The following is a 24,515-nucleotide window of genomic DNA, read 5'->3' as shown; positions in this document are numbered from 1 at the left end:
AATTGGTAAATCAATGAGACAGAAAGTAGATAAGTGGTTGCCTAGGACTAGGGGGTGGAGGGAATGGGAAGTGAATGTTAATTGGTATTGGTTTCTTTTTGGAACGATAAAAATGTTCTAAAATTAGGTAGCAGCAATGGTTGCACAACTCTGTGGGGATACCAAAAAACTTTGAATAGTACCCTTTAGACAGGTGAATTATGTATGACCTGTGAATTATATCTCAATAAATCTTTTTGTTTTTAAGAGTACAATGCAGGGAAATAAAAGGAAGGGATGTTTAAAATTAAGAGGATCAAACTTCAAAGTGAGTTTGAGGTGGCAAAATAGAGAGTATATTTCTATTTTTAGCTTAGATATTCTAACTTTAGCAAGAGCGTAGACTTGCAATTTTATGCTTAGCATTGCATCCTCAGACACAGATTTGCCCTTTTCTTCACAAGTACCACCTTTACTGCTTTTGTTTTAAAAATGCATAATGTATTTAGAGTACACTAAAAATTAGTCTCTTATTTACATTTATGTGGTGCCTGTATCTAGTGTCCCCAAAGTGTTATAATAATAGTTTTACTATTAGATGATAGCACTATAAAGATGAAACACTTTGTTCCCTCTGCCATGGTCCTCACAAGTATAATAGTTGGGTGCCCAGGCTGTGCGATCAGACTGCCTGGACTGTTTCAGGCAATGTGAACTTGGGAGAGACACTTAACTTCAGTGTCCCTATCTGTAAAAGGGAGGCAGAGGTAGTGAAACTAATTACTACATAATGTTGTTCTGAGAATTAAAGGAAATAATGCATGTAGGGAATTTAGCACAAGATGTCAAGAGCATAGTAAATGCTCAAATTGTAGTAGTTGTTAGCAATTATTATTTTAATTTAGCAACAGTTAGCGATAGAGGATTGAGATTATTAAGAAATGAGTAAAAACAAGTTGCAATGTGGTTGAGAACTGAGTATTAGAATCCTAAAAGTGAGGACTGGAAGGATGTATAATATTCTTATTCTCAGTTTCATTAACATTAGGTAACTATATTCGACATTTAATCAAGATATTTGGATAGTTTTCAGAATTTACTGCTAGAAAACTCTTTATAGAACTTGCTAAAGATAAAGCTGTGAAGTTGTATGAATATTTTTCAGAGAACAATATGTGACTCAAGCATTGCTACAGAGACCTGATATTTTAGGCTACATTTCTAATCAGTGGTATCTTACCACTTTTCAGTTTACAACTTATGCCTGTAATTTGAGTAACAAATCTGCCAAGAAGTCTCCTTTCCTCCTCCTTTGCGGTTTATTCAGCCAATATTTTTTTCTATGGAAAGTAGCAAGAACTTCTGACTATTTTTTAGGACTATTTTAACTTTTTAGGAGAAGGGAAACATTAGTGAAAATAACCACTTATAAAATAGTAACTGATTGTGGTAAAAGAATAGCCATTTTGAGCTTTATTTGTGTGCTTTAAAAATGGGCCTTAAAATTTTCCCATAGTAACCAAAATTCCAGGAAAGAAGAAAGGGAGAGAAGGAACTTAAAAGTACTTACAAGTTTCTCCCTTTTCCCCCCAAAGGTTTTTATTTTTGTTATATTAATGGGTAAAATTCTCTGAGGAGCATTAAGTGAACTTTAGAAACTCATAGCTACACAGTTCCCCTATGTGTAGCTTATCTATAAATATTCTTAATGTAATAATACTTGGTGGTCATAAGGATATGTTTGAGGAAACCGGGGATCTGTACATAGGAAAAAATTACTAAGGATAGGCCTGCCCCACTTCCCAGACTGTGGTAAGAGTAGGTAAGTTAGTCTCTTTGTACTTCATTTTCCTCACCTTAAAGAGGGAATACATGAACTTACTCAGAGTTGATGAGGATTAAATGAAATACAACATGTAAAGTGCACCAAGCACACAGTAAAATGCCAAGTTTTCGCTCTTATTGTTGTTGTAGTGGCCAGAAAGAGGTAAAAAGGAGCTGTAGCAGATGCCTCAAAGATGCAAATATTAACAGTCCTTGGTAGAGAAAGGGTGTGTTAAAAGCATGGAGATCTTCCAAACTGCACTTGAGCTATTTTCAAAGGGGCACAAAGCGTACAGTCAAAAGCTCCTTGCCTTTTGTCTTGGTAGGAACCACAAGAATCAGAGCTTGTGGAAGCGGGTGGGGTGCAAGTGGCAGGGGCTGAGATGACAGAAAAATAAGTGACTTTGAGGAGTGGGGCTGGATTTAGAAACATGAAAATCACCAGGCTTACTGCCACATGCCTGAAATACGACTCTTGTTTTCCCTGTTAAGGAATTGATTTAAAATTTGCTCAGAAATTGATAAGATTACATTCAGCCATGTTTACATACCCTGCCTGACATGCAACAGTATTTAAATCTTATTAAAGATTGGAAATTAACTAATAATGGACTGACCTCTATCAGAAGGCAGAGTTTGGATTTAAAAGTTGATGTCAACAGTCTTAGAGTGGAGTTAGAAGACTAGGTTACCTCCTGGCATTAGCACTTAAAGAGGTGTGAATTTGGTAACTCATTTCACCTCTGAAATGGTTTCATCAGCTGTGAAAAGGGGAAACTACCTAACAAGCTGTTGTTGAGATTAAGGTTATTTGTAACACCTTGAACATAAGAGACACATTTTCTAGTTTGTGTAAAAGGGAAAGGTTGAAAAGTTATGGTGATATATTTAAACACTCTTTAAGTGTTACCAAATATGCTTGAATATGCACTGACATCTATTGCCTTAATGGACCTTACTATTCTCAACTAATATCAACGGTTTTAATAACAGCAATTAATTTGCTGACACATTTCTTTCTCCTCGCTGCATTTCTCAGCACCCCACACACTCAGATGCTTTACAATATTATTTCTTGAACACATTTTACCAACCTTACCTTGCTGGACACTGATGGACAATTGGATCGAGTTCAGAAAGTGTTCCTACAAACATTGCCTTTTTGAGGTTTGCCCCGTATCTAGCTAGTGCTGCACTGTTAAGAGTTAACAGCAATTAAAGCACCCATCGCAACATTCAGGAAAGGCGCGCAATGCTCCTGTGTGATAGTTCAAGTGGTCTTTTTCATTCTGCTAACCGAGTTCACGTCCCCGCGAGAGAAAGCGTATTCCTCCTTCATTTAAACACAAGAGTCTCGATTCATTATTGGCGGTGCAACAGGGCGACTCCAACACCTGGGCAGCTAAGAACTTGGAACAGATCGGGACATGCCTGCGCGAGGCAGCAACCTCCCAGCCCTGGAAGTTTGTGAGTCTCTAATTGTAAAATCTGGAGTCACCTTGACCCTCCCCGGGGAGGTGGGGAAAGTTAGCCCTGGGCCGGAGGCGGGTAAGTAAAACCAAAGACAGAGAACTTTCGCGAGCAAAATACGCCGTCTCGTTTCCCTGTTTTCAGCGTTGCCCGAGACCCAGAGAGTTTAAGGGTGGCAAGAGCAGGTGGCAGGACTCCGCCCACCACAGCGCTTCCCCGCCCTCAGCTCGCACGCTCCACTCCCTCCGTGAGGTCCCTCCTCTTAGGCGCGCGCGAAGAGTTGCAGCGCCGTGCATTCTGGGATTTGTAGTCTTGGAGCCGAGAGCCGCCTCAGGAAAAGCGACTCTGGCCTACATACCCCGTGGTGCCGTGCGGCGCTGGCCGCTCCCGGATGTGTGCCTGGCGCCGGAAGAGAAGACGGCCCCCCTCTCTCGGCCCGGCCATCTTGTGGGAAGAGCTGAAGCAGGCGCTCTTGGCTCGGCGCGGCCCGCTGCAATCCGTGGAGGAACGCGCCGCCGAGCCACCATCATGCCTGGGCACTTACAGGAAGGCTTCGGCTGCGTGGTCACCAACCGATTCGACCAGTTATTTGACGACGAATCGGACCCCTTTGAGGTGTTGAAGGCAGCAGAGAACAAGAAAAAAGAAGCCGGCGGGGGCGGCGTTGGGGGCCCCGGGGCCAAGAGCGCAGCTCAGGCCGCAGCCCAGACCAACTCCAACGCGGCAGGCAAACAGCTGCGTAAAGAGTCCCAGAAAGACCGCAAGAACCCACTGCCCCCCAACGTCGGCGTGGTTGACAAGAAAGAGGAGACGCAGCCGCCCGTGGCTCTTAAGAAAGAAGGTAAAGCTGTGGTAGAAGGTGGGGGAGACCCGGGATGGAGGGAAGGAGCGAGGGGACCTTACGGCTACCACCTGCTTCTGGAGTTCTGAGGGTCCGCGGGAGACTTTGCCGCCGATTTCCTCACGTTTCCTCCACACGACAAAAGCCAGGTCCCTCTAAGGTGCTGGGAGCGTGGTAGCCCCAAGTTCAAACCACCTGCAAGGATCCTGGAGCCATCCCCTTCCCGCTTCAGTTTCTGAGCGGAGGAGCGTGCTCTGGAGATAAGCTGCTCCTCGAGCGTGTTCGCGATCCTGGGAGGCTGTTGCCTTCCCGCCGGATTCCTTGGCGGGCGAGCGCGTGGACCGAGGTTCGGGGAAGCTAGCCACTTGCTGAAGCTTTTGTAGTTACGGGGAAGTGTGGGGTCCACAGCTTCTTGCTGCACGGAGCTCTCCCGAGGCTGCTTTGAGGTGCGGTTGGCTTCTCTCCTGCCATCTTGTCCCACGATGGCGCGGAGTACCCCACTGAAAAGCTGGGGGGGGGGGGGTCGGAGTTTGCACCTGAGCTAGTTCTGTGTCCTACGCTATCATACTGTGGAGCAAGCTGCTGTTCCAGGTGCCACATGTACTTTATTGCCCCCCCATCCCCTTAACTGTTAAAAACTATAAACTTGGAGTGAAGGAAGCTTTTGGGAAGAGACATTTTGTTACACTGTAGCAAGCAGAAGCGGGAATTCCGAACGAAGACCTGTTATTGCAGGAAATCCTGAGGCTCGTCCTCTGTCCCGTCACCCCTCCTCTCAGTATTTCATATTGGTGGCCCCGCCTGGGCCTCGTGGTGAAATGAGTGCAGAGGCTGTCACAATGTTAGCCATGGCAGAGCTCCTTTGAGTCTGTAGCTTTTTCTCCACATGTGCACGAAGCATGGTCAGGATTCATTGGCCGGTCACAGTTGTCTTGGGGTTGATTTTTGCGTTCTCTTATTGCTGGTTTGTCTTCTGTGATGGATGAAAAAGCAAAAACAGTTGAGGATCAGAAAAAAGCGTACTCGATCGGTAGCAGGTAGGTGTAAAACTTAAGCTCTGAATCTTTGGAGTTGCCTTTTTACGTTGAAAGTTGAAATTATTCTTCACTGCCACGTGCTCGTGAAAGTAGTAGTTTCTCATTTTAGTTGAATTGCATTCAACTAATTTTAAAAATCACAACAATTACGATTTATTATGATATTAGGCTTTGCTTTGGGATTTTTTTTTTTTAATACAGAACTTCTGTGATGCTTGGAATGAAGAACCTATGTGATGACTAAAACAAAACAATTCTTGTATTAAAATTACAGGGTGGGAGAAGCACAATTTGGAGTGTTGGAAAGCATGTGTGCACATTGATTAGACCAAGTATCTATTTAATCTAAGTTTTAAAGCAACCTGTAGCACAGTGGAATAATTATTTAATTTCTGTGTTGAGTAACAGAGACCTGTGTAATTATTTACTATTTTTTGCTCAAGTTCACCCCCTTGATCACTAATCCAAAAAAAGTGTGAAAAAATTGAGTCAAATGTATAAATCAAAGTGTACCAGGTAAATGTGTTCACCCATTTTGAATGTTCAAAGCATGAAGATTGGTTTAAACCCCTCAGTTGTTTTGATCATAAAGCCCACTTTTGAGGTAAGCTCTTAACCTCAAACCTAGTATTTTAGGTTACAAAGTTATGGAATTACTTCATAAATTTATAACCAGGACTGAGTTCACACTCTGTACACTTAGGAAAACTTCCATATTAGCTGTCAACATTTTCTTCAGATCAGCAGTACATTGCACTCACTTGTTAACCTTAAATTGCATAGAACACAAGCATATAAATATAGGAAAAGTGTTGAATGAAAAAGATTTCAGATCCCTACTACCTGTCAGTTGATGTTGTGGGCATTGGAGAAGGATAGACCTGTAAACTGTCTCCCTGCCTCTTGCAGTGGGAAGAATTGCTACCTAATCATGTGTTCTTTGCCTTTGGATGACAAGTCCTGGCAAATGCTAGAAGTATCTTAGATATGTATTTCGTATTTTATGAGTTTCATAGTTTGTCCATTTGAAGAATTTGAGAGCTGACACAGAACATCGCTAAGAGTGTAGACTAAGGTGTTTAAGGTGTTTTTTAGTTTTGGTTTTTTGTTTTTGTTTTTTTTTTTTTTTGAAAGCCTGTAATCTACTGCAAATCAAATGAGTTTGCAAGTGCAGATAAGAGGGTAAGAAAAGTTTGAATTTTTAAAAATATCTGTCATTGGGTGAATTTATTTAGTAAATTTTTTAGGTTCTGTAAGCATAATAATGAATATTGGGTGGGGAAGGAAGCCATTGTTCATTTGGGTGTGTTTGGCTTGTTGAATATCATTATTAAAGGACTGGTTCCATAGCTCCACCCCAATACACTATACCTGTGACAGAATTTGTTTAAGATGCCTTACGATCTAACATTTGTGGTCTACCCTGAGAGTTTATGTGGATTGGACCTTAAAATTTTATTTAAGAGTTTGATATTTACCATTTGAATTTAGTTACAAGCAACTGAATGATTGGGTGCATTCTGGTGGTGGTCACTTTCTTAGAAAGAATCAGTGAATCAACTTAAGATCCTGTTACAAAACCAATTCCTCAGCTGCTTTTTGACTCGGGCAGAAATTATGGTTTAGGAGTTTAGGCATACCTGAAATTTTACAGTCATGAATTTAATCTACTTGAGGCCACTGATAATGCATATTGGTTGCCTTTGTGGGCCACTGACACAGGAAAAAACTAATGGGGAAATCAGTAAATGTTTTAGCCATCACCTAGTGATGGTTTTTATTTCTTAAATACTGTTTTAAAGGGATCTATGTGTGTGTGGTTTTTAAAGATTCTTCGGAAACAAAGATACTTGTAAGGGCAAACAAAGAAAGCTCTCCATTTATAATAATGAAATGATTGGACTATTTCCTAGTGGTTGCATAGCAGTATTTTTTTCTCAGTGTGTGTCCCTGTGAATGGATATGGATGGATACATATGTGAATACATACAAAAATTAATAGAGGAAAATGATACTTTTTTCTGGTTACTTAGCTGTTTGAAACAATGAAGATGTATTCCTCTGTGCCATTTGTTTTCCTCTCAGTTTTGTAATTTCATAGAAATTAGTTTTATTTCCTCCAGATTATGTAAAATAAAGTAGGTGGCCTTCACTGTTTTTCTGAGGGTCCTTATCTGGTGAGTGTGTTGATTTGCTTCAGTATTAACTAATGAATGGCTACTGGTGTTAATCTTTGGTGTCTTGAAAGCCACTATGTATCATATGCCTAAAATTTCTAAAAGTGGGAATTTTAAATTAAGGGATTGTGGCATCTTGAAAAGTGAGAGGAATAATGGCTACTCTGATGACTTACAAGTCATTTACAGGAATGCTTGGGGAGGGAGTAGGATATGATTTGGCAAACTAAATAGAAGTTTGAAACAAATTTATTGTCTTTAAATAGGAATTTCTCTGAAGTACTTTTATACTTTATAGAGATGCCCACTTGCCATTTTCAGCAGCAAGTGCTGGATAGTGGATTGAAAGAATAGCAACTTTTTTTTTCTTTTTTTGTCTTTTCGGTAGTCTGCCTAATTTTTTGTGTTGCAAAAACACTGTGCTTATGCAGGTTATTTATCATTTTAGGAATAAGACGTGTTGGAAGAAGACCTGATCAACAGCTGCAGGGTGAAGGGAAAATAATTGATAGGAGACCAGAAAGGCGACCACCTCGTGAACGGCGATTTGAAAAGCCACTTGAAGAAAAGGGTGAAGGAGGAGAATTTTCAGTTGATAGGCAAGATTTTTTAATTTCTTCATATTTGTCAGTTTATAGAGTCATATATTAACACAAAGCTATAAATTGGGCATAATTTGCCAGGTGGCAGTGTGGCTGGTTACATTGATCAGTTTTTTAGAGAAATGTCTGAGTGTATGCATTGTTTTACTATGAACATTTTAGTGACAGTTTTTAGTGTTTAGTCTTGGACTTCTTGTAATGAAATACTTCTATCGAATCAGTGGATAATTCCTTTCCTTACTGTCCCCAGATGTTGTTAGCAGGAAAGTCCTGTTGGGTAATTGTTTATAGGAAAACAGATGACTTGTGCACATTAGATGCATTTATTTTTATTTTGAAGTGTATTGGTGAGGTGTAGTGGTTTTACTGGTTTATAATGCGAAATGAATAACCATGAAAAAGTACAGGCACTGGCAGTAAAGTTTTAGAGAAAGCAAAAATTTCTCGTTTGTGGGGAGCTTCCTAGTTCTGATTTCTGTGTTTGGAAGTAGATTGTTTTGAATTTTCTGAAACGTGTTTAACCACTGCATTATTAGCCAGTAAATATGTTTTTGCATTTGAGTCTTTGGATGAATTTTCCTTATTTTTTTTTCCCTGGAAACCTTGGAGGAGGTATATAATAATTTTTTGTTTGTTGTAGACCGATTATTGATCGGCCTATCCGAGGCCGTGGTGGTCTTGGAAGAGGTCGAGGAGGCCGTGGACGTGGAATGGGCCGAGGAGATGGATTTGATTCTCGTGGCAAACGTGAATTTGATAGGCATAGTGGAAGTGATAGATCGTAAGTCTTATATAGGTTTTTATTATATTTTTACGTGTGAATTTGCTTCCTTAATTAGACAAAATTTGAATTTCTAGAATTAAAGAGTACTATGTTAACTCAGTTTTGTTAGTTCTTTTTCACATTACAGTGGCCTGAAGCACGAAGACAAACGTGGAGGTAGCGGCTCTCACAACTGGGGAACTGTCAAAGATGAATTAACGTTGGTATTCTGAATTTTTAAAATAATGCTTAAATAAGATTCTATACTTTATTAGAGTTTTATCTATACCTATTAAGTTTTACTTGTCCTAGGACAAGAACAGATGCTCTCATCTGAGAGCTACTTCCTTATACTATCTCGTTGGATGTATTTGAATACAATATGTCAAATGACCAATTTTTCTATGTTTTAATATATGTGATGTTCATTTTTCTTTTCATATGGCAGTGTAGCTTTTCAAACCCTACGTTTAAGTTATTTGGGTATGCTGATTTCCTGTATGTTCTTAATAGTTCCTTTTCTAGCTGTTGACCTGTGTGGTCATTAGAAAAGTTTGATAGGCTGTTGAAACTTTGTTTTTGAGCAAGCTACTCTGTCCTGCTACTTTTTGAATAAAGTACTTGAACTATAACTTGGAATTAGTATGCAGTTTTAAGTTATTTTCTGTTAGGTCTACCAGGAAGTTTATTTAGTAAGAAAAGATTGTTAGGGAATGTGAAGACTTTAAAACATTTTTGTATAAAGAATTCTTCAGCTACATGTAAATGGACCTAGATGCTTTTCTTTTTCTTTTTTCCTTAGAGAGTCCCCAAAATACATTCAGAAACCAATATCTTATAATTGCAGTGACTTGGATCAATCAAATGTGACTGAGGAAACACCTGAAGGTGAAGAACATCCAGTTGCAGACACTGAAAATAAGTAAGTGGTTTTATGTGTACTGGTAATGCCCCAGCATTGCAATCAGTTTGGGTTTTTACCAAGAAAAGAGCATGCAGGTTTAATGCTACTATTTGGTGGTTTTTAACCGGAGACTTTTGTGGTGCCCCAATCCCTCAAATAGTATCTATTTAGAGGACTGCTTTACACATTTTTATATTGGACTATAATGGCTTGAAAAATAGAAATGGATATTTCTATTTGAAATTACCATTGTTGTCTTTTAAAAGATAAGGAAAATGCATATTTTACAGTATGAACAGTAATACTTGTTCACCTTAAGAACAAAAATTAACCTGAGAATGGAGAATAGGAAAAAGGTGCCCTGCATTTTATTTAGCTATACTTTATGTGGTAGACAAGTTGTAATGAATAATCCTAGTGATGATAGCTGTCCAGAGACATTGAATAGGTGGAAGCTAAAACTGGGGGTTTCTAAAAATTAGACCAAATGGTTGACATAAGAGAATTGTAGTATTTAGAATGCATAGGTGGTAGTACTTTGGAGTCTATATAAATTTTATTCCAAAATAGTTTAAAACTAGAAAATGTGACCATTTTAAAATTGGTTTCTCTGTCTCTGAAGGTTTCCCCCCCTCCCCCCCATAGAATTTGGAACATAGCATTATTGTCTTGTTTTTAAATGTATGAGGAGAGCAAGAGCCAGAATATGTTACTAATTTACTGGCTTTCTTAATCCTTTTCATTTTCTGAGTTTTTTAGATATAAGACTTGGTTTTGAAGTTTTCATTCAAGGGTGGAAGAATTGTAAAAGTTCAAGTTATGCTGGTGGAAATAATTTACTGCCTTCCTCTAGTTTCCATCAACCCAAGCAGAAGTTACATGCCAGTCATTTATTATGTATAGTAATATGGATTAAAGTCTGGAATTGCCAGTTTTTTAGGGTTTGTGTAATTGCTAGTTATTTAGGGTTTTTGTTTATGTAGAGAGGGCTAGCCCATGAGTGGGGGAGGGGCAGAGGGTGAGGGAGAGCGAGAATCCCAAGCAGGCTCCACAGTCGGCAGAGCCTGACATGTGACCGTGAGATCATGACCTGAGCCAAAATCAAGAGTTGGATGCTTAACCCACTGAGCCACCCAGGCACCCCGGGTTTGTGTAATCTTAATCAGAGTATATTTAAATCAGTCAGAGAGGGGATGCTTTTCTTCTTTTTCTCCAAAAGTTGCGCCTACAGTGAACCATTATTGGTAATAGTATCATATTCCATGGGTTTGTTTGAAGAAAGAATAATAATTTACTATTAGAGTAGATAAACATACATGGTATTAAGTGATCTGTTACACTTGGGGTAATATAAATTTCACTTATATGAAACTACGAAATCATAATTTTGAGTGGTAAAACTGTTTATCGGAAGAAATTAATGTATTGATAGTGTATTGCAAGCAAATCTTTCGCTCAGGACCCAGGAATACAATTGAGGGTATTTGGGCTAAAGAAGATCAAGATTATGACATTAGAGCAGGGGAGAATCTGAATATAGTATTCCATCTTATATGTGGAAGTATAAATTTAGGAAGCATAGCTTTGATTAAGAGTCACAGGCTGACTTTGATTAACTCCCTTATATTTAGTTCCCAGAGCCTTTATTTTATTTCATTTGATCGTTTCAACAACCCTTGAAGATAGAGGTCATGATCTCATGACGTGGTAAAGGTATGCTGAGTTCTATTCTTGGCTGTGTCATGACTTGGGAGTAACTAGGATCTTTTTTTGATCCTTCGTTTTCTCATTTGCAAAGTGACAGAGTTGGATTTGATATTGCTAGCCAAGGTATCATTTATTAAGTGTAAACTTGGTACAGGAAGTTTTAAGATAGGATATGTTGAACAGTGAAAAGTAGCATGGAAGGGAGATAGATATTTGAGCTCTCAGGCTAACTGAGTCACCTGCTATCTTTGGAAGGAAGCAAGGCTCCCAAAATAGCAAACAACTTGTTTGGTGACAATTACAAGTTGAGATTAGACTGAAATAATGGATTCCTAGGCCCATGCTTTGTTTTTGAAAAAAATGGAAAGGATAGTATATAATAGTTCTAACTAATTTAGTATTAAGTTTTGAAATTGGTGTGTTTTGTGGAAGGTTCCAGTATTGGTGAAGCTGCAGTTTCCTGTCCATGTCAGGTTGATTTGAAAGTTTGGAGTATACAGGATTTTGGATTTATAGGTGTACTTGGCTTTTAAAATTGTTTTGCTATGAGCGTTAGTTGATAAAAGAAAGGATAGAGGAATAGCTCTATATTCTAGAATATGAGTCCTGGTTGTTCAGTCATCCTAGATGATTGCCTTTATTTTTGTTATAAGTTCTATATTGTGGGAAATTAGGAAAATTAAAAAGTGTTTTAGGAGAAGCTAAGCCTAATATTTTAATCACATAAGGGTATGTGTGGTTTTAAAGAAGTATGTTTTTAAGAAATGTGTATTTTAGGTAAAGATAATTCAAAATTGTATATTCCTCAGTTTATCCATGCTTTCACTAATTCAACAAGTACTGAATTCTAGCCTCCACCAAGTTACATGTTAACCTTTGGGTTACAAAGAGGACTGGGGTCTTCTTGTCCTTGAGTAGTCTCTTAAAGAATACCAACTAGTCAAGATTAGCTGCTTCCTTATAATTGTAAATTAGGATTTTATCAGCTTTAAAAGAACTATCAGCTATAAAACAAATATGTTTTCACAGGGAGAATGAAGTTGAAGAAGTAAAGGAAGAGGGTCCAAAAGAAATGACTTTGGATGAGTGGAAAGCTATTCAAAATAAGGACCGGGCAAAAGTAGAATTTAATATCCGAAAACCAAATGAAGGTGCTGATGGGCAGTGGAAGAAGGGATTTGTTCTTCATAAGTCAAAGAGTGAAGAGGTAAAATTAAGTTTTGTGGTGTTTGGAAATGTTCAGATGTGTATTGAATTGTATTTATACTTTTTAAAAATATGACATGGGTAATCTGTTTTTAGAAAACCTTTACCTAGGATCATTTGGGGTAGATAAACTTTCAAAAAGGAAATAAATTGCATTACTATATGTGTCAAGAAAAGTAGTCCTTTAATCAGTCCACAATGTATCTAATGTGGTTTTGTTTTTTTCCTAAAAAGCAGTTGTGTATCATAAAATTAGTGTCTTAGAAATAAGGTAGGTCTTTTCAGAGTTGTGCTAATATTTAAAAAGTCTTGCCTAACTGGGAATCAGTTGAAAGATTTGCATATTCATGTGGTTTAATCTAAAATAAATTAGTGGCTTCATTAGTATTAAATTTTTCAAATTCTGCCTGTGCCATTTATAATGATCAAGACTCTTCAAAAAATGTTTTCCTTTACTGAGGATTGATGTCTTACAGGAACCAGCAAATTGGTTTACTAACAAAAATATTTGAGAAAGGCATGTTGGTGGTTTTTGATTTGGTAACAGTCATAGGGGCGGGTTCTTAGAGGAATGGCCCATTGCCCATGATTTAGGGCTTGTACAAGTGTGAGATTTTGATTATAAAGTGAAGTTGAAATGTTTTTGTTACTAAGGCAACCTGCAATAAAAAGATTCGGTAAGATATTGCATCTTAATTTTCTAAACAAATAGCTGTGAAACAAACTTGGAAACATTTTGAAATAAAGGTTGAAGAGACTTAAATATTCTGGGTTTAGAGATGATTTTTTAAGCATTGACTCCATAAAAATGGGGACTTTGTCTTAAGTGCCAAGTCCTGTAGGAAAAAAAAAAACAAACTTTTTGCTTCATTTGAATGCCTTTGGTTATTGTTTTTGTAATTTTTGCAGATAAAGTTGTGTATTAGGGTTAAGCAAATAGGATTCCTGATTAAAAAAATCATGAAAGTTCATCTTGGAGAGGTTGTTAATTTGCAGTAATTATTAAACTGCTTAGGTTAAAATGGGAAAGATTTACTTGGGCAACTTGACAAAATGATTTGTAACTTTTTTGGGGTCCCGATAGAACTTTTCTCTAGAACAAGACACACATACACAAAATACTGATCTATTTTACATGATTCATGAATACCCTGAAGTCTCTCATGCATTTTATAGACCTTGGGTTAGGTATGGTAGTTTTAAGTACTATTTTACATTGAACTTTTCAAAAATAATTCTACAAACTGATGTATATGATTAGAAATTTTTGAAAATTAAGTTGTGAAATTTGTTATGAATAACTTTAAAACCAGGACATGTTTGTTATCAAACCACTTTTATGTGTTTGGATCCTTTTTGTTCATGTTGCTTTTGTGATGTGGGTACCTGTTTAGATCTGGCCTTATTGACATATATGGTCTTGCAGTTTATGTATGGGTCTTCAAGATTGTTGCAGTATGTTTTAAGTGCTCTTTCTCTTTTACATATCCTAATCCTCACAACAAACTAGTAGTTAGGAAAAGCAAGAAACTTTAGAAATGGAAAACTGAATTAGGTTGTTAATTGACAGCTGAAGTCAGAGCTCTTAGTTCTGATTATCCTTCATGGTTCTAGAAAAAAAAACTGCAGATTTGTTCTAGCTGCTTTAAAGGGATGTGCCCTGAACATCCAGACTTTGTCTTTATTAGTGTAGTACAACCTTTGAGGTGCTTCAGTAGTATATCAATTAGGCTTTTTTGCTTCTGTGCTCTAGAAACTTATAAACACTTCTAATTAATGAATTGATACTGTTGCTTTGCAGTAGCAAATGTTTAAAAATTAAGCAATTCGTATATATAATTGACTTTAATTTGCCAGTTGTTTTGTGGATTTACATTTAAACATTAACTTAAATGGATATTCTAAAAAGAACCTTCTACTGCCTTTTAGATTAGGTTGGCCTAGCACTGAGGAATGACAATTTGGATATTAGACAATTAGAGGGGTGAAAACATAGATATAACTACAAAATTTACTTGTACTTTAAAGGGTAGTTATTAACAGTTGTAGTGTTACAACATTTAGAAAGAACAAAATGTTCATTGTTCCTTCAGAAAAGGATTGTACCTGTATTTAGGAAAACTAAAACATACTTTCAAGTAGTATAAGAAAAGTTTCCAACTAGAAGATTAAAACCCATTCATCCCGGGGTGCCTGTGTGGCTCAGTCAGTTAAGCATCCAACTTCGGCTCTGGTCATGATCCCAAGGCTTGTGAGTTCAAGCCCCGCATCCGGCTCTGTGCTGACAGCTCTGAGCCTGGAACCTGCTTCGGATTCTGTGTCTCCCTCTCTATATCCCCCTCCCCTGCTTGCGCGCACTCTCTCTCGCTCTCTCTCAAAAGTAAACATTAAAAAAATTAAAACACATTCATCCCAAACATATAAGAAGAAATTAAGAATTAAACAGTGTAAAATTCTCTGGCTTTTGTTTTGTTTTGCAGAGTGGGTGGTATACTTTATACATAAATACAGAGGAGGATCTGGATTCCACAAACATGTTGACTTTAAGGTTACCTGGCTATATTTAAGGCTTGGATTTATTTGTGCTTAGCTTTCAAGGTTCCCTGATGTAAAGTTGTGTTTCATTTGAATCTGTAGTTCTCCAGTTTAAGGGGAAGAACATATAGTAGTACATGAACAGAAAAGCATTCTGAGAAGTTTATACGTGACTTCTTTTTCCAAGTCATACTTGGAAGAGTACAGAGCCAGAGTTTTCTTCATAACTTAAAAAGGGATTCAGTTAATCACCAGTAGAAACCTTACATCTATCCAGAAGTCTTCATCTGAAGGACACATATCATTTTTGATATATTCACACAAAGTGCAGATTGGATTTTGGTCTTTTTAAAAGAAAGTTAATTATTTAGAAATTAGTGGTGTTGCTTTCCTATTAATCATCCCATGGCCCACTCTTAAATTTTTAGGCTCATGCTGAAGATTCGGTTATGGACCATCATTTCCGGAAGCCAGCAAATGATATAACGTCTCAGCTGGAGATCAATTTTGGAGACCTTGGCCGCCCAGGACGTGGTGGCAGGGGAGGGCGAGGTGGCCGTGGGCGTGGTGGACGTCCAAACCGTGGCAGCAGAACTGACAAGGTAATTTTAAGACTTCTTTAAGTAATTTGAAGACCTCTCTTTGGTAAAGCAGTGCCCTATGTCCATTTTGGGGATATGAATAGAAGAAGAAAAAAGAAGTAGACATACCTTCAAGAAACTACATTTTAGGCTATATTTTTGTTTAAAGTATTTAAAGTGATTGAATTGTGCTGCTAGTAAAATTATCACTTTGTTCAGTACTTATTAGGTGCTGGTCATGGTGCTGTGCTAGGCATTTTAGGTACTTAATTCTTGTTAGCACACTGACATCCCTGTTTTACAGAAGGAGAAATTTAGATACAGGGAACCAAGTTAACTCTTGGCCTTTGCTAAGGTCTACTTGAAATGCCAGCCTCTTCCTTTGCCTTGACTCTTTGCTGCTTTTTTTAGGTCTCAGCTAAATGTTAACATTAATAATAACATTTGTGTCCATAATTGTGTGACACAAGATGATATTGTCACTTTTTTTTACTATAGTGTGAAAGCTGGAATTCATTCATGTCCTAGTTTTATAATCTAATGCCTTGCACAGTGTGTGTGACATGAAACAAGTTCTTAAGAAATATTTTGATAGAAGCCCTACTAATTGATGAATTTGAACTCTGATTTGTTTGATGCCAAAGTATCATGACTAGATATTATTAAACTAAAGTATTAGAGGTAATACTTGGGTTAAGTTAGTTCTTTGTCTCTAATGGTGTGGCTAGGAAACAACAATGATGCCTTCCTGAATTCTCAACACCTGATGTGCAAATTGGGGACCCATTTACTTGATTTAGTCTGTCAGTGTTTGATTATAGTGGTAGATTAGTATAACAGATTTTATGCTTGTCCATAATGGGTGATAATTTCTTGTTTCTTCCTCTGACATCAGGTTTTTTTAAAAAGATCACTGTTGTGTATATGGGCTCTTTCAACACATTTCTGTTGTTATTTGTACTTTATAAATAGCAGTTGGGTCCCTTTCTAACACTGATGAATGTGCTGCTTAAATCATTTTATGTAACAAGTTTCTTAGCCTGCTTTCAAATTGATGCCATTCATATTGAGCAAGGGAGGAAAAAATTACTAAACAACAAAGTAAGAATTCCACACACATATTCCATGTGAGTCTACTTGTGTGATTGATTAGAAAACTAAACCCATGATATTTTAAGCAAGTTTTATAGGTTTTGATAAAAACTTAGGAAAAGGCTCATTGTAAATATTTATAGTTTTATTCTGATCCATAACTTTGACTTTTAAGTAAAGCTTTTGCCTCATTTTACTTAGTATTTTATTTAACCTCATGATTTTTTAGAGTTGCGTGTCTGAATGTAGACACTGGCAATCCAGGATTCTAGAATTGTTCATTTTGGTTTCTTTCTTTTTCAGTCAAGTGCTTCTGCTCCTGATGTAGATGACCCTGAGGCATTCCCAGCTCTGGCTTAACTGGATGCCATAAGACAACCCTGGTTCCTTTGTGGACCCTCCCATCTGAGGTTTTGCATGCTTAAGGATCCCAAACGACTTAAGAATTTAAAAAAAAAAAAAAAAAAAGACTGTCATTCATACCATTCACACCTAAAGACTGAATTTTATCTGTTTTGAAAATGAACTTCTCTCGCTACACAGAAGTAACAATATGGTAGTCAGTTTTGTATTTAGAAATGTATTGGTAGCAGGGATGTTTTCATAATTTTCAGAGATTATGCATTCTTCATGAATACTTTTGTATTGCTGCTTGCAAATATGCATTTCCAAACTTGAAATATAGGTGTGAACAGTGTGTACCAGTTTAAAGCTTTCACTTCATTTGTGTTTTTTAATTAAGGATTTAGATGTTCTCTCAATTACAAACTGGTTTTAAATATTGGACATAATATCAGTTTTAATACCTGCTTTGCATTTTCACACATGGTCAACTGGGTCATGTAAACTTTGATTTGTCAAATTTTATGCTGTGTGGAATACTAATACTACTTTATGTATTTTAACTTAGTTTTAATATTTTCATTTCTGGGGAAAATCTTTTTTCACTTCTCATGATAGCTGTTATATATGCTAAATCTTTATATACAGAACTATCAGTACTTGAACAAATTCAAAGCACATTGGTTTATTAACCCTTGCTCCTGCATGGTTCATTAGGTTCAAATTTATAATTGACAATTTCACCTATATTTACTTTTAAAATGTGTGACTGTCCCCCATTTTAAAAACCAAACTAGACACCTTGTTGGTGAAGGTTTAAGCTACTTGTTGGTACACATCCTATCAAGTGAAGTAGTTTTATGGGTGTTGGGTTTTTTCCTCTCCAAAGGGTGGGTGGAACAAGTTGATTTGGCTACTGCGTACTATTTAAACTGTTCTGTAAAATAAGTGTCTGGCCACTCAGTATGATTTGTGTGTGGAAGGTCCCAAATCAAAATTGTTCTTCCATAATCAGCAGCCTTTTAACCCTTGCTTTTTTCTTAAGAAACCAAAGGGCACTGGTTTGTATGGTAAGATGGGGGGGCGGGGGTATGTTAATTTTTGGAATTTGGAGAGCAGACAGCTTTACTTTATAAGGTTGGAACAGCAGCACCGTCCTTGAAATATAAACCAAAAATCTTACTGTTTCTGAATATTGCTATTAATTTTGGTCTTAAGTTGATAGATGACTGTTCCACAGAAAGTGACAAGTAAGTATCTTTTACCTCTTCCTCAGAAAATTAGGTTAATGGGTTCCTTGAATGGGAGCATCACCACATACATGGAGAGAATTCTCAACAAACAGATCAGATATTCTAGGATTTTTTTTTTTTTTTTTTTTTTTTTTTTTTTTTTGGTCACACAGGTAAACAGGAAAGGAACTTAATGTACAGTTTTAAAGATCTTTTGTCACTCAGTATTTTCTACCTGTGTATGGTAATGTCCAATTTTAAAAATACTGAAGATCTTAAATCAGAATGTCTGCTATTTAGCTGATTAATTCTCCCATATACTTCTAAAAGAGAAATTGTACAGTACAAGAGTTATTCATTTGGATTAGATTTATAATCTAGTTACCTGTTAGTTTGACATCTTAGGAAGGAGGTAATTGGTTTTTAATGATGCATAAACTTTTGTGCTGGTGTTTTGGATCTTATGATGCTGAGCGTGTTCTGCACTGGTGCTAATGTCTAATATAATTTTATATTTACAAACATACCTGCTACCCAGAGGCAAGTATTAATTTAGTCCATATGGACTATTGACCCCTCTTGAGATTGCAACATACACCCTCCTAAATCATTGTGGTTAGACTTCCAAGTTCCTTAAACTTGTTTCTGGACGTGTAATGTTTGTAAACCTTGATTTTTAGCAACCTATAGAAAGCATCTCCTATTAAAAACACTTCACAAGTTCTACTTAGTGTCAGCCATTGCTGGCATTCTGTCACTGTAGAATACAGCAATATCTGGTATGTTGCAAGCTTTCAAGATAGCCTGAACTTTAAAAAGTTGGTCCATTAGTTGTATCTGATGGATGTAAATTTGCCTCCTAGTTCACTTTGTGTCAAGAGCTAAAACTGTGAACCTAACTTTCTCTTATTGGTGGGTAATAACTGAAAATAAAGATTTTATTTTCATGCTCACTTCTTAAAAGTCATGAAAACAAATAGGAGCCCATTTATCATTATGTGTTTTCTGACCTGTGTGTGCACCCCCAAAATAATCATTCCCCCCGCTTATATTTAGATTTTGTTTATGTGGGGTTTTTGTTAAACCAGGCTGTTGGATCACATTTGGAAGGGATACCTATTTCAATTAGAAAGCTGAATTCTTAACTTGTAAAATGAATTTCAAGGATTAACAGGACAATTGGCATTTCTTTTAGCAAATCACATTTTGAGTGTGAAAGTTAATCATACTGAATACCACTTTTTTTTTTAAACAAATGATACAATACTAAAAATCCCTTAATACAGGTCTCTAAATAATAGTGGTCCCTGACTGAATGTTGTAGTAAACTTTTATCTTGGTGCTTTTACATGGGAATAATGCCAGAGTTGATATTTATTACTAAGACATTTTCAGCTTGCATTCACATAATTGGGATTTAGTTTATTTTTTAGTTTAATAGTCTTTTGAGACCTGTGTGGAATTAGGAAAGATTTTAAAATGTAGTAGGTACTACACATCCAGTTACTTAGTTTTATTTTAAACATGGAAGCAGGACATCTCTAGGGTTGTAAATATATTTGGGGCTTATTTCTTGGTATAGGTTTGAAGGGAGACTATGAAGTACTCATTCTAATTATATTATTTTTCCAATTGCTAGAGATCATTGCACTGAAATAGGAAAATTTTATTGTGCCATTAGGAAGTTTCATACAAAATCTAAATATTGTGTATTGGATATTTAAAACACATCTTTAAGAGCACTAGCATTACGTGGAAGGAACCAAAAATATTAAAAGGTTAAAACAAGTGTGAAGCTCCTGGAACCTGAATGATTGTGATTTTAAGGTAAGATTATATCAGATATATTAATGGATAGCTGTCCCAACTTTGAAGGAACTGGTATAGCAAATTCTAGGGCTTTCCAATACACGTAAATTCTACTTTCTAAAGAAAGTAAATTAATACTTAAAAAGTAGATTATAACCCATATTTTTCTAATTCTGAAATTAACCTGTGTTTAGCAAGTCTAAACATAAGTCCCATTTCCAAATTAGCCGGAGAAGGCCCAAAATGTGATTACTAGTATGCTTTACAGAGTAATAACAACTTGTAAAATGATCTCTTACCAAAGTTTCAGACCTAGAAATTAGTGAAATAATTCATTAACATGATTTACAAAACTGTCAAAGTTTATCATTAAGATGTTTATTAAGTGGCAGGTTTTAGAAATCTGGGTTCAGTTCCTTTTTGCTCAGCCTAGGTTTACCTTGGACATGTCCTCAACTTAAATCCTATGTGATTTTTAAGTTAGGTAAATATGAAGGTCGTAGGAGGAGTGATTGAAGTAAGCCTGTTTCAGGCTGAGAGGAATTCACTAGATCAAAGAATATAGAGAAAAATTGTAACTAAAGGATGAGAAGTTTAATTTCATAAAATGGTTATGATATAAAGATACATTATTACTATCAAGATTTTGGCTTCAGGGAGATAGTTAACATTGGAAATGAGTGTTTAAGTTCTGTATCTAAGCTAGGAGTCCAGACTTCAGCCTGTGGCCTGCTTTTGTACAGTTGAGCAAAGAATGACTTCTACATTTTTTAAGGGTTAAAAACTAATCCTATATGAAGATGTAGCCCACAAAGCTTGAAACATATGTCCCTTCATGAAAAATCTTTGCTGACCCCTGATCTAAGCTATCACTCCCAGGTCAACATGTGAGAGTTCTAGGTACAAATTAAATCCTACCCCACTGGAAGTTGTGAAGTTAGAAGTATTTTAAAGCAAGTTACCTCTTAACTTCTACAATCAGAATAAGGGCAAGGTATCTGGTAGCCTGTTTAAGTAAAGATGGGTCTTGTTCAAAAAAGATTATGTAGCTTGTAACTCAAATATATTCTCCTGAAAGTTATTTAGGAAAGTAAATTCGCTATAAGATTATGCTTAATGCCATGATTATAGTTTAATGTTTCATGTTTCGGCAGTTTTTGTCAATGCCAAGCTCTTTCTGATGTGTAGTGATTTTTCAGTGAGCTGCGAGTTGTGAACATTTTATATAGGTGAGGAAACAAAAGTCTTTTAATTAACTTCATAGGTTGAGCTGGGGTATCAATTACTGGATTCTTGAGGACTGCATTTCTCAGAGCTTAGAATATTCATTTGGGCAGAATTTCGATTTTGTGCCATTGATTACCTTATAAATAACTAGGAGTCAATTGTTTACTTCTGAATGGAAGGAAAGAAAAGATGAAAAATGACTCATGCAAGTTAGGAAACAATTTACCTAATTATGTTTTTGTTTGATATGTTAATTATGTAGGTACTTAGAGTGTTTTAAATCAGTAACTTTGTCCCTTTTGCTCTCTGGCTGGGTGTGGGCAGTTAAACAGCTGTATTCAGTGTTACTGGTATGGAAATGTGGAGAGCAAAGGGCTAGTTAATATTCAGGATTTTGATATTTGGTGAACTGAGTAGGGAAAATGGATGGTACTGATTACACTATATTACCCTCAGTTAACAGTTGTAGCTGATCATTTCTTTTAAAGATTTTAGGACTTAAAGAGCTCTCTTAGTTTGAAGAAATGGCACTGGTTTCCATCTACCTAGCATGAAGAGTTGTATGAAGTGGTCCAGCTGAATGTGGTTCTTGTTTGCCTGGTTTGGTTACATTGGACTAAAATTTTTTATTAGCTGATGAATAATGTCAGAAACTTTGTTTTGGGAACTTAATGAATTCCTTGTCTCACACCTAGGGTGTAGTAATCCATAACAAAATGTTGCTTTGTTTGGCAGCCACACTCTCAAAGTGCTCAGACTGCCAGAGGTAGTTGTGGAAATTGATGACTAAACACATTAAAGAAGATGCTGATTGTCACTACCACCTCATCAACTCCCAGTTTCATGGCTGAAAATGTATAAGCTTTCATAATTGGTGAATTGAACTAAACACAGTTACTGTTCTGTTTATAGATAGATAGATGGTTTGTCTTTTCCCTGGAAATTCTGAATTTCCAGTGAAGCTTCCACATTTTTTTTTTTTCCAGTAGAGGAAGAACTTTTCCAAAAACTACAGATAATTTTGTTTCAACTTGATTCATGTACATAGTTACCAAGGTTTCATTTAAGTGTTAAAGTCTAAAGAGCTTCTGAAGGATGCATGAGAGGACTGGATTGGATAAAGCTACTTTTAAGATGTAAGTTTTACTGGTCACCGGGAAGGAAGTCAGCATCCATAGCAGGTATATTTTGTTAATGTATCCCTTGAAGATTGAGTGGCATTTAGTCACTGTGTTAACAAAATCTGGTAAATCGATGTTTTTAATAATTAGACTGACGCCCCCAAACCCCAACACACTTCTTGAGTCTTGGTAGAGCTCTGGAAGTCATGTTGACAGAAGAAGAAAAGGGCTTTGGATGCTGAATAATGCTAAGTGAAATCATCTGAGAAGATTTCCTCTTCAGGAGAAAACGAACAAAATTTATTAAGAGAAAATTGCCAATATATTGTTGATTAAAGAATTGAAATTTAATAAGCATCCTCCAGTTACAGGAGGGTATGGATGTTCCTCTTATTTTCAGGATCATCAGTCTTGCTCCTTAGAGTTATTAGATTTTTAAAATAGCTACAGATTTTTTGAGGAAAAATTTGAATTGATTTAAGATTGCATCTATAGCTGGAGAAATGGCTTACTGACTTAATTATCCTTGTAAGTTATTTTAGTCTATTGCAAGCAGGTCAAAGTGGGTGTTTTCTAAAAATTGTCTTTGCAGCTGCTCTGAAAATCTACCCTGCCATAGACCAGGAGGGGTAAACTAAAGGGAATGTATAGGAATGCAAAGGAATCTAGTCAAAGTTGTAATACAAGTATGAGGAGAAGAAACTTAGGAAAAGTATTTTCTACAGAGGGACAAATGATCTTTTACTCTCTATGTGGTGGAATAAAGTAAGATTTCTGTTTCTAAATGAAATCTTATGACTCTCTATTTTCACCTTGAGAGAGGTTTTTTGGTTGGGGAGAGGTAGGGATGTGTGTCTCCAGGCTCCTTGGTTTTAGATGGCACAAGAAATGTGCCCTCAGCTTAACATAGGCATATCGTCCACTAATGTTGGAAGATGTATATAATTGCCATTTTAGCAGCTGAATTGAGATTTTCTTTCATAAAGAACAAATGTCTTATGTTACTGGTTTTCACCCGGTTTATAAGGAATATTTTCAGTTTTTTGAACTAGTAAAAGTATCCTGCTGTGGGGTGTTAGGGCCTTTTCAGTGACAATTCAGGGCTTTGAGAACAGTTTCTTCTCTGAGAAACTCCCTAATAGTTACTGTAGTATTCCCTTGGGGTCCTAGTAACCTCTAGGTAGGTAGTAAGATATCTAAAATTGACAAGATACATAACATTCTTTTACCTACATAAGGCCAGGATCTCGTAAGGAAGAATTCTTTAAACTTGTGGAAATTAAAAAAGGCATGAATTGACTTAAAGGTAAACTATGACAGCACATAAATATGTTTGTGTGTCTCAGAGATATGATTGAAATCTCAGCAGAACCAACTTAAGAATGGTTTTGCTGCTGAAATAAATGACCCCTCGCAAAATGAGTCAGTTACTACAGAATGGAGGAAGGACATTAATGTTTCAACAATTCACGTAAGCAAAAATATTAAGTCAAATGCAGCCCTAAGAGAGCCTTTTACTTGGAAAAAATCAATAGGTAAGTAGAGTAATTGCTATTTTAATTAAAGACAATGTTGCTCTGGTTATTTTTCTATTGAAAAGGCATAATGTTTTTATATGTAGCTTTAAATACTCCATTTACCAATTTCCTTTAAATAATGGAGTTGACTGGGAGTGTTAGTCACTTCCTTTCTGTGGCCTGCCTGTGTCTTATAGGACTTAGATTAGCTGGAGAGATAAATTAGCAAGTTCAGGAGTGCCAGATATTTTCTGGTCATTTAAGATTTACCAAGGTTTTATGTAGATTTCTCAAGAAAAATAACGATGTAGAACTTTAAAAGTATGGAAATGCCAGTTTTTTGTTACCTAAAAATAGCATCAAAGATTTTTATGGAATTATAGTATAGTCAACTATAGTCAAAACCCCAGTTGACATAAATTTGTAGAGCAGTCTTTTGCATAGGAAAGAATTATAAAGGTTATTCTCTGAAACAAGACTCTCCAATATCAGGTACTAGTTATATGACTTAGAAGTTACTTAATTTGTATGTTTCCCCACCTGAGTAGT

General features: G+C 36.6%; 1 protein-coding gene and 1 long non-coding RNA gene across 6 annotated transcripts in view; one reads left to right on the top strand and one right to left on the bottom strand.

Moving 5' to 3' along the window:
• The window catches only part of LOC121027284 (uncharacterized), a 40,623-nt gene extending 36,334 nt beyond the window's left edge, over positions 1-4,289 (bottom strand). Inside the window, exon 1 of one of the 2 annotated variants that reach the window (XR_005788641.1) lies at positions 4,186-4,289. This is a non-coding gene — a long non-coding RNA (uncharacterized LOC121027284). Of the gene's footprint in view, positions 1-2,902; positions 3,573-4,185 lie in introns of those variants that run through there. The other variant, XR_005788639.1, reaches the window with a different exon arrangement.
• Positions 3,693-19,245, top strand: SERBP1 (SERPINE1 mRNA binding protein 1). Of its 4 annotated transcripts, none has more exons than XM_040470589.1 (8): positions 3,693-4,114; positions 7,777-7,927; positions 8,571-8,711; positions 8,842-8,913; positions 9,496-9,615; positions 12,334-12,511; positions 15,474-15,647; positions 17,022-19,245. In XM_040470589.1, the coding sequence occupies exons 1-8, from the start codon at positions 3,802-3,804 to the stop codon at positions 17,076-17,078; spliced, it is 1,206 nt and encodes a 401-aa protein (XP_040326523.1). In that variant the 5' UTR covers positions 3,693-3,801; the 3' UTR covers positions 17,079-19,245. The 4 variants fall into 4 exon arrangements, with proteins under 4 accessions (XP_040326523.1, XP_040326522.1, XP_040326525.1 ...); XM_040470588.1 differs by having other exon boundaries at positions 8,824-8,913; XM_040470591.1 differs by having other exon boundaries at positions 3,694-4,114; positions 9,541-9,615.
• Positions 19,246-24,515: the final 5,270 nt, after the last annotated feature.

Source organism: Herpailurus yagouaroundi, unplaced genomic scaffold (genome assembly GCF_014898765.1).
Source record: "Herpailurus yagouaroundi ecotype Mexico unplaced genomic scaffold, PumYag 77, whole genome shotgun sequence".
NCBI lineage: Eukaryota > Metazoa > Chordata > Mammalia > Carnivora > Felidae > Herpailurus > Herpailurus yagouaroundi.
This window is presented reverse-complemented; position numbering and strand designations above follow the sequence as displayed.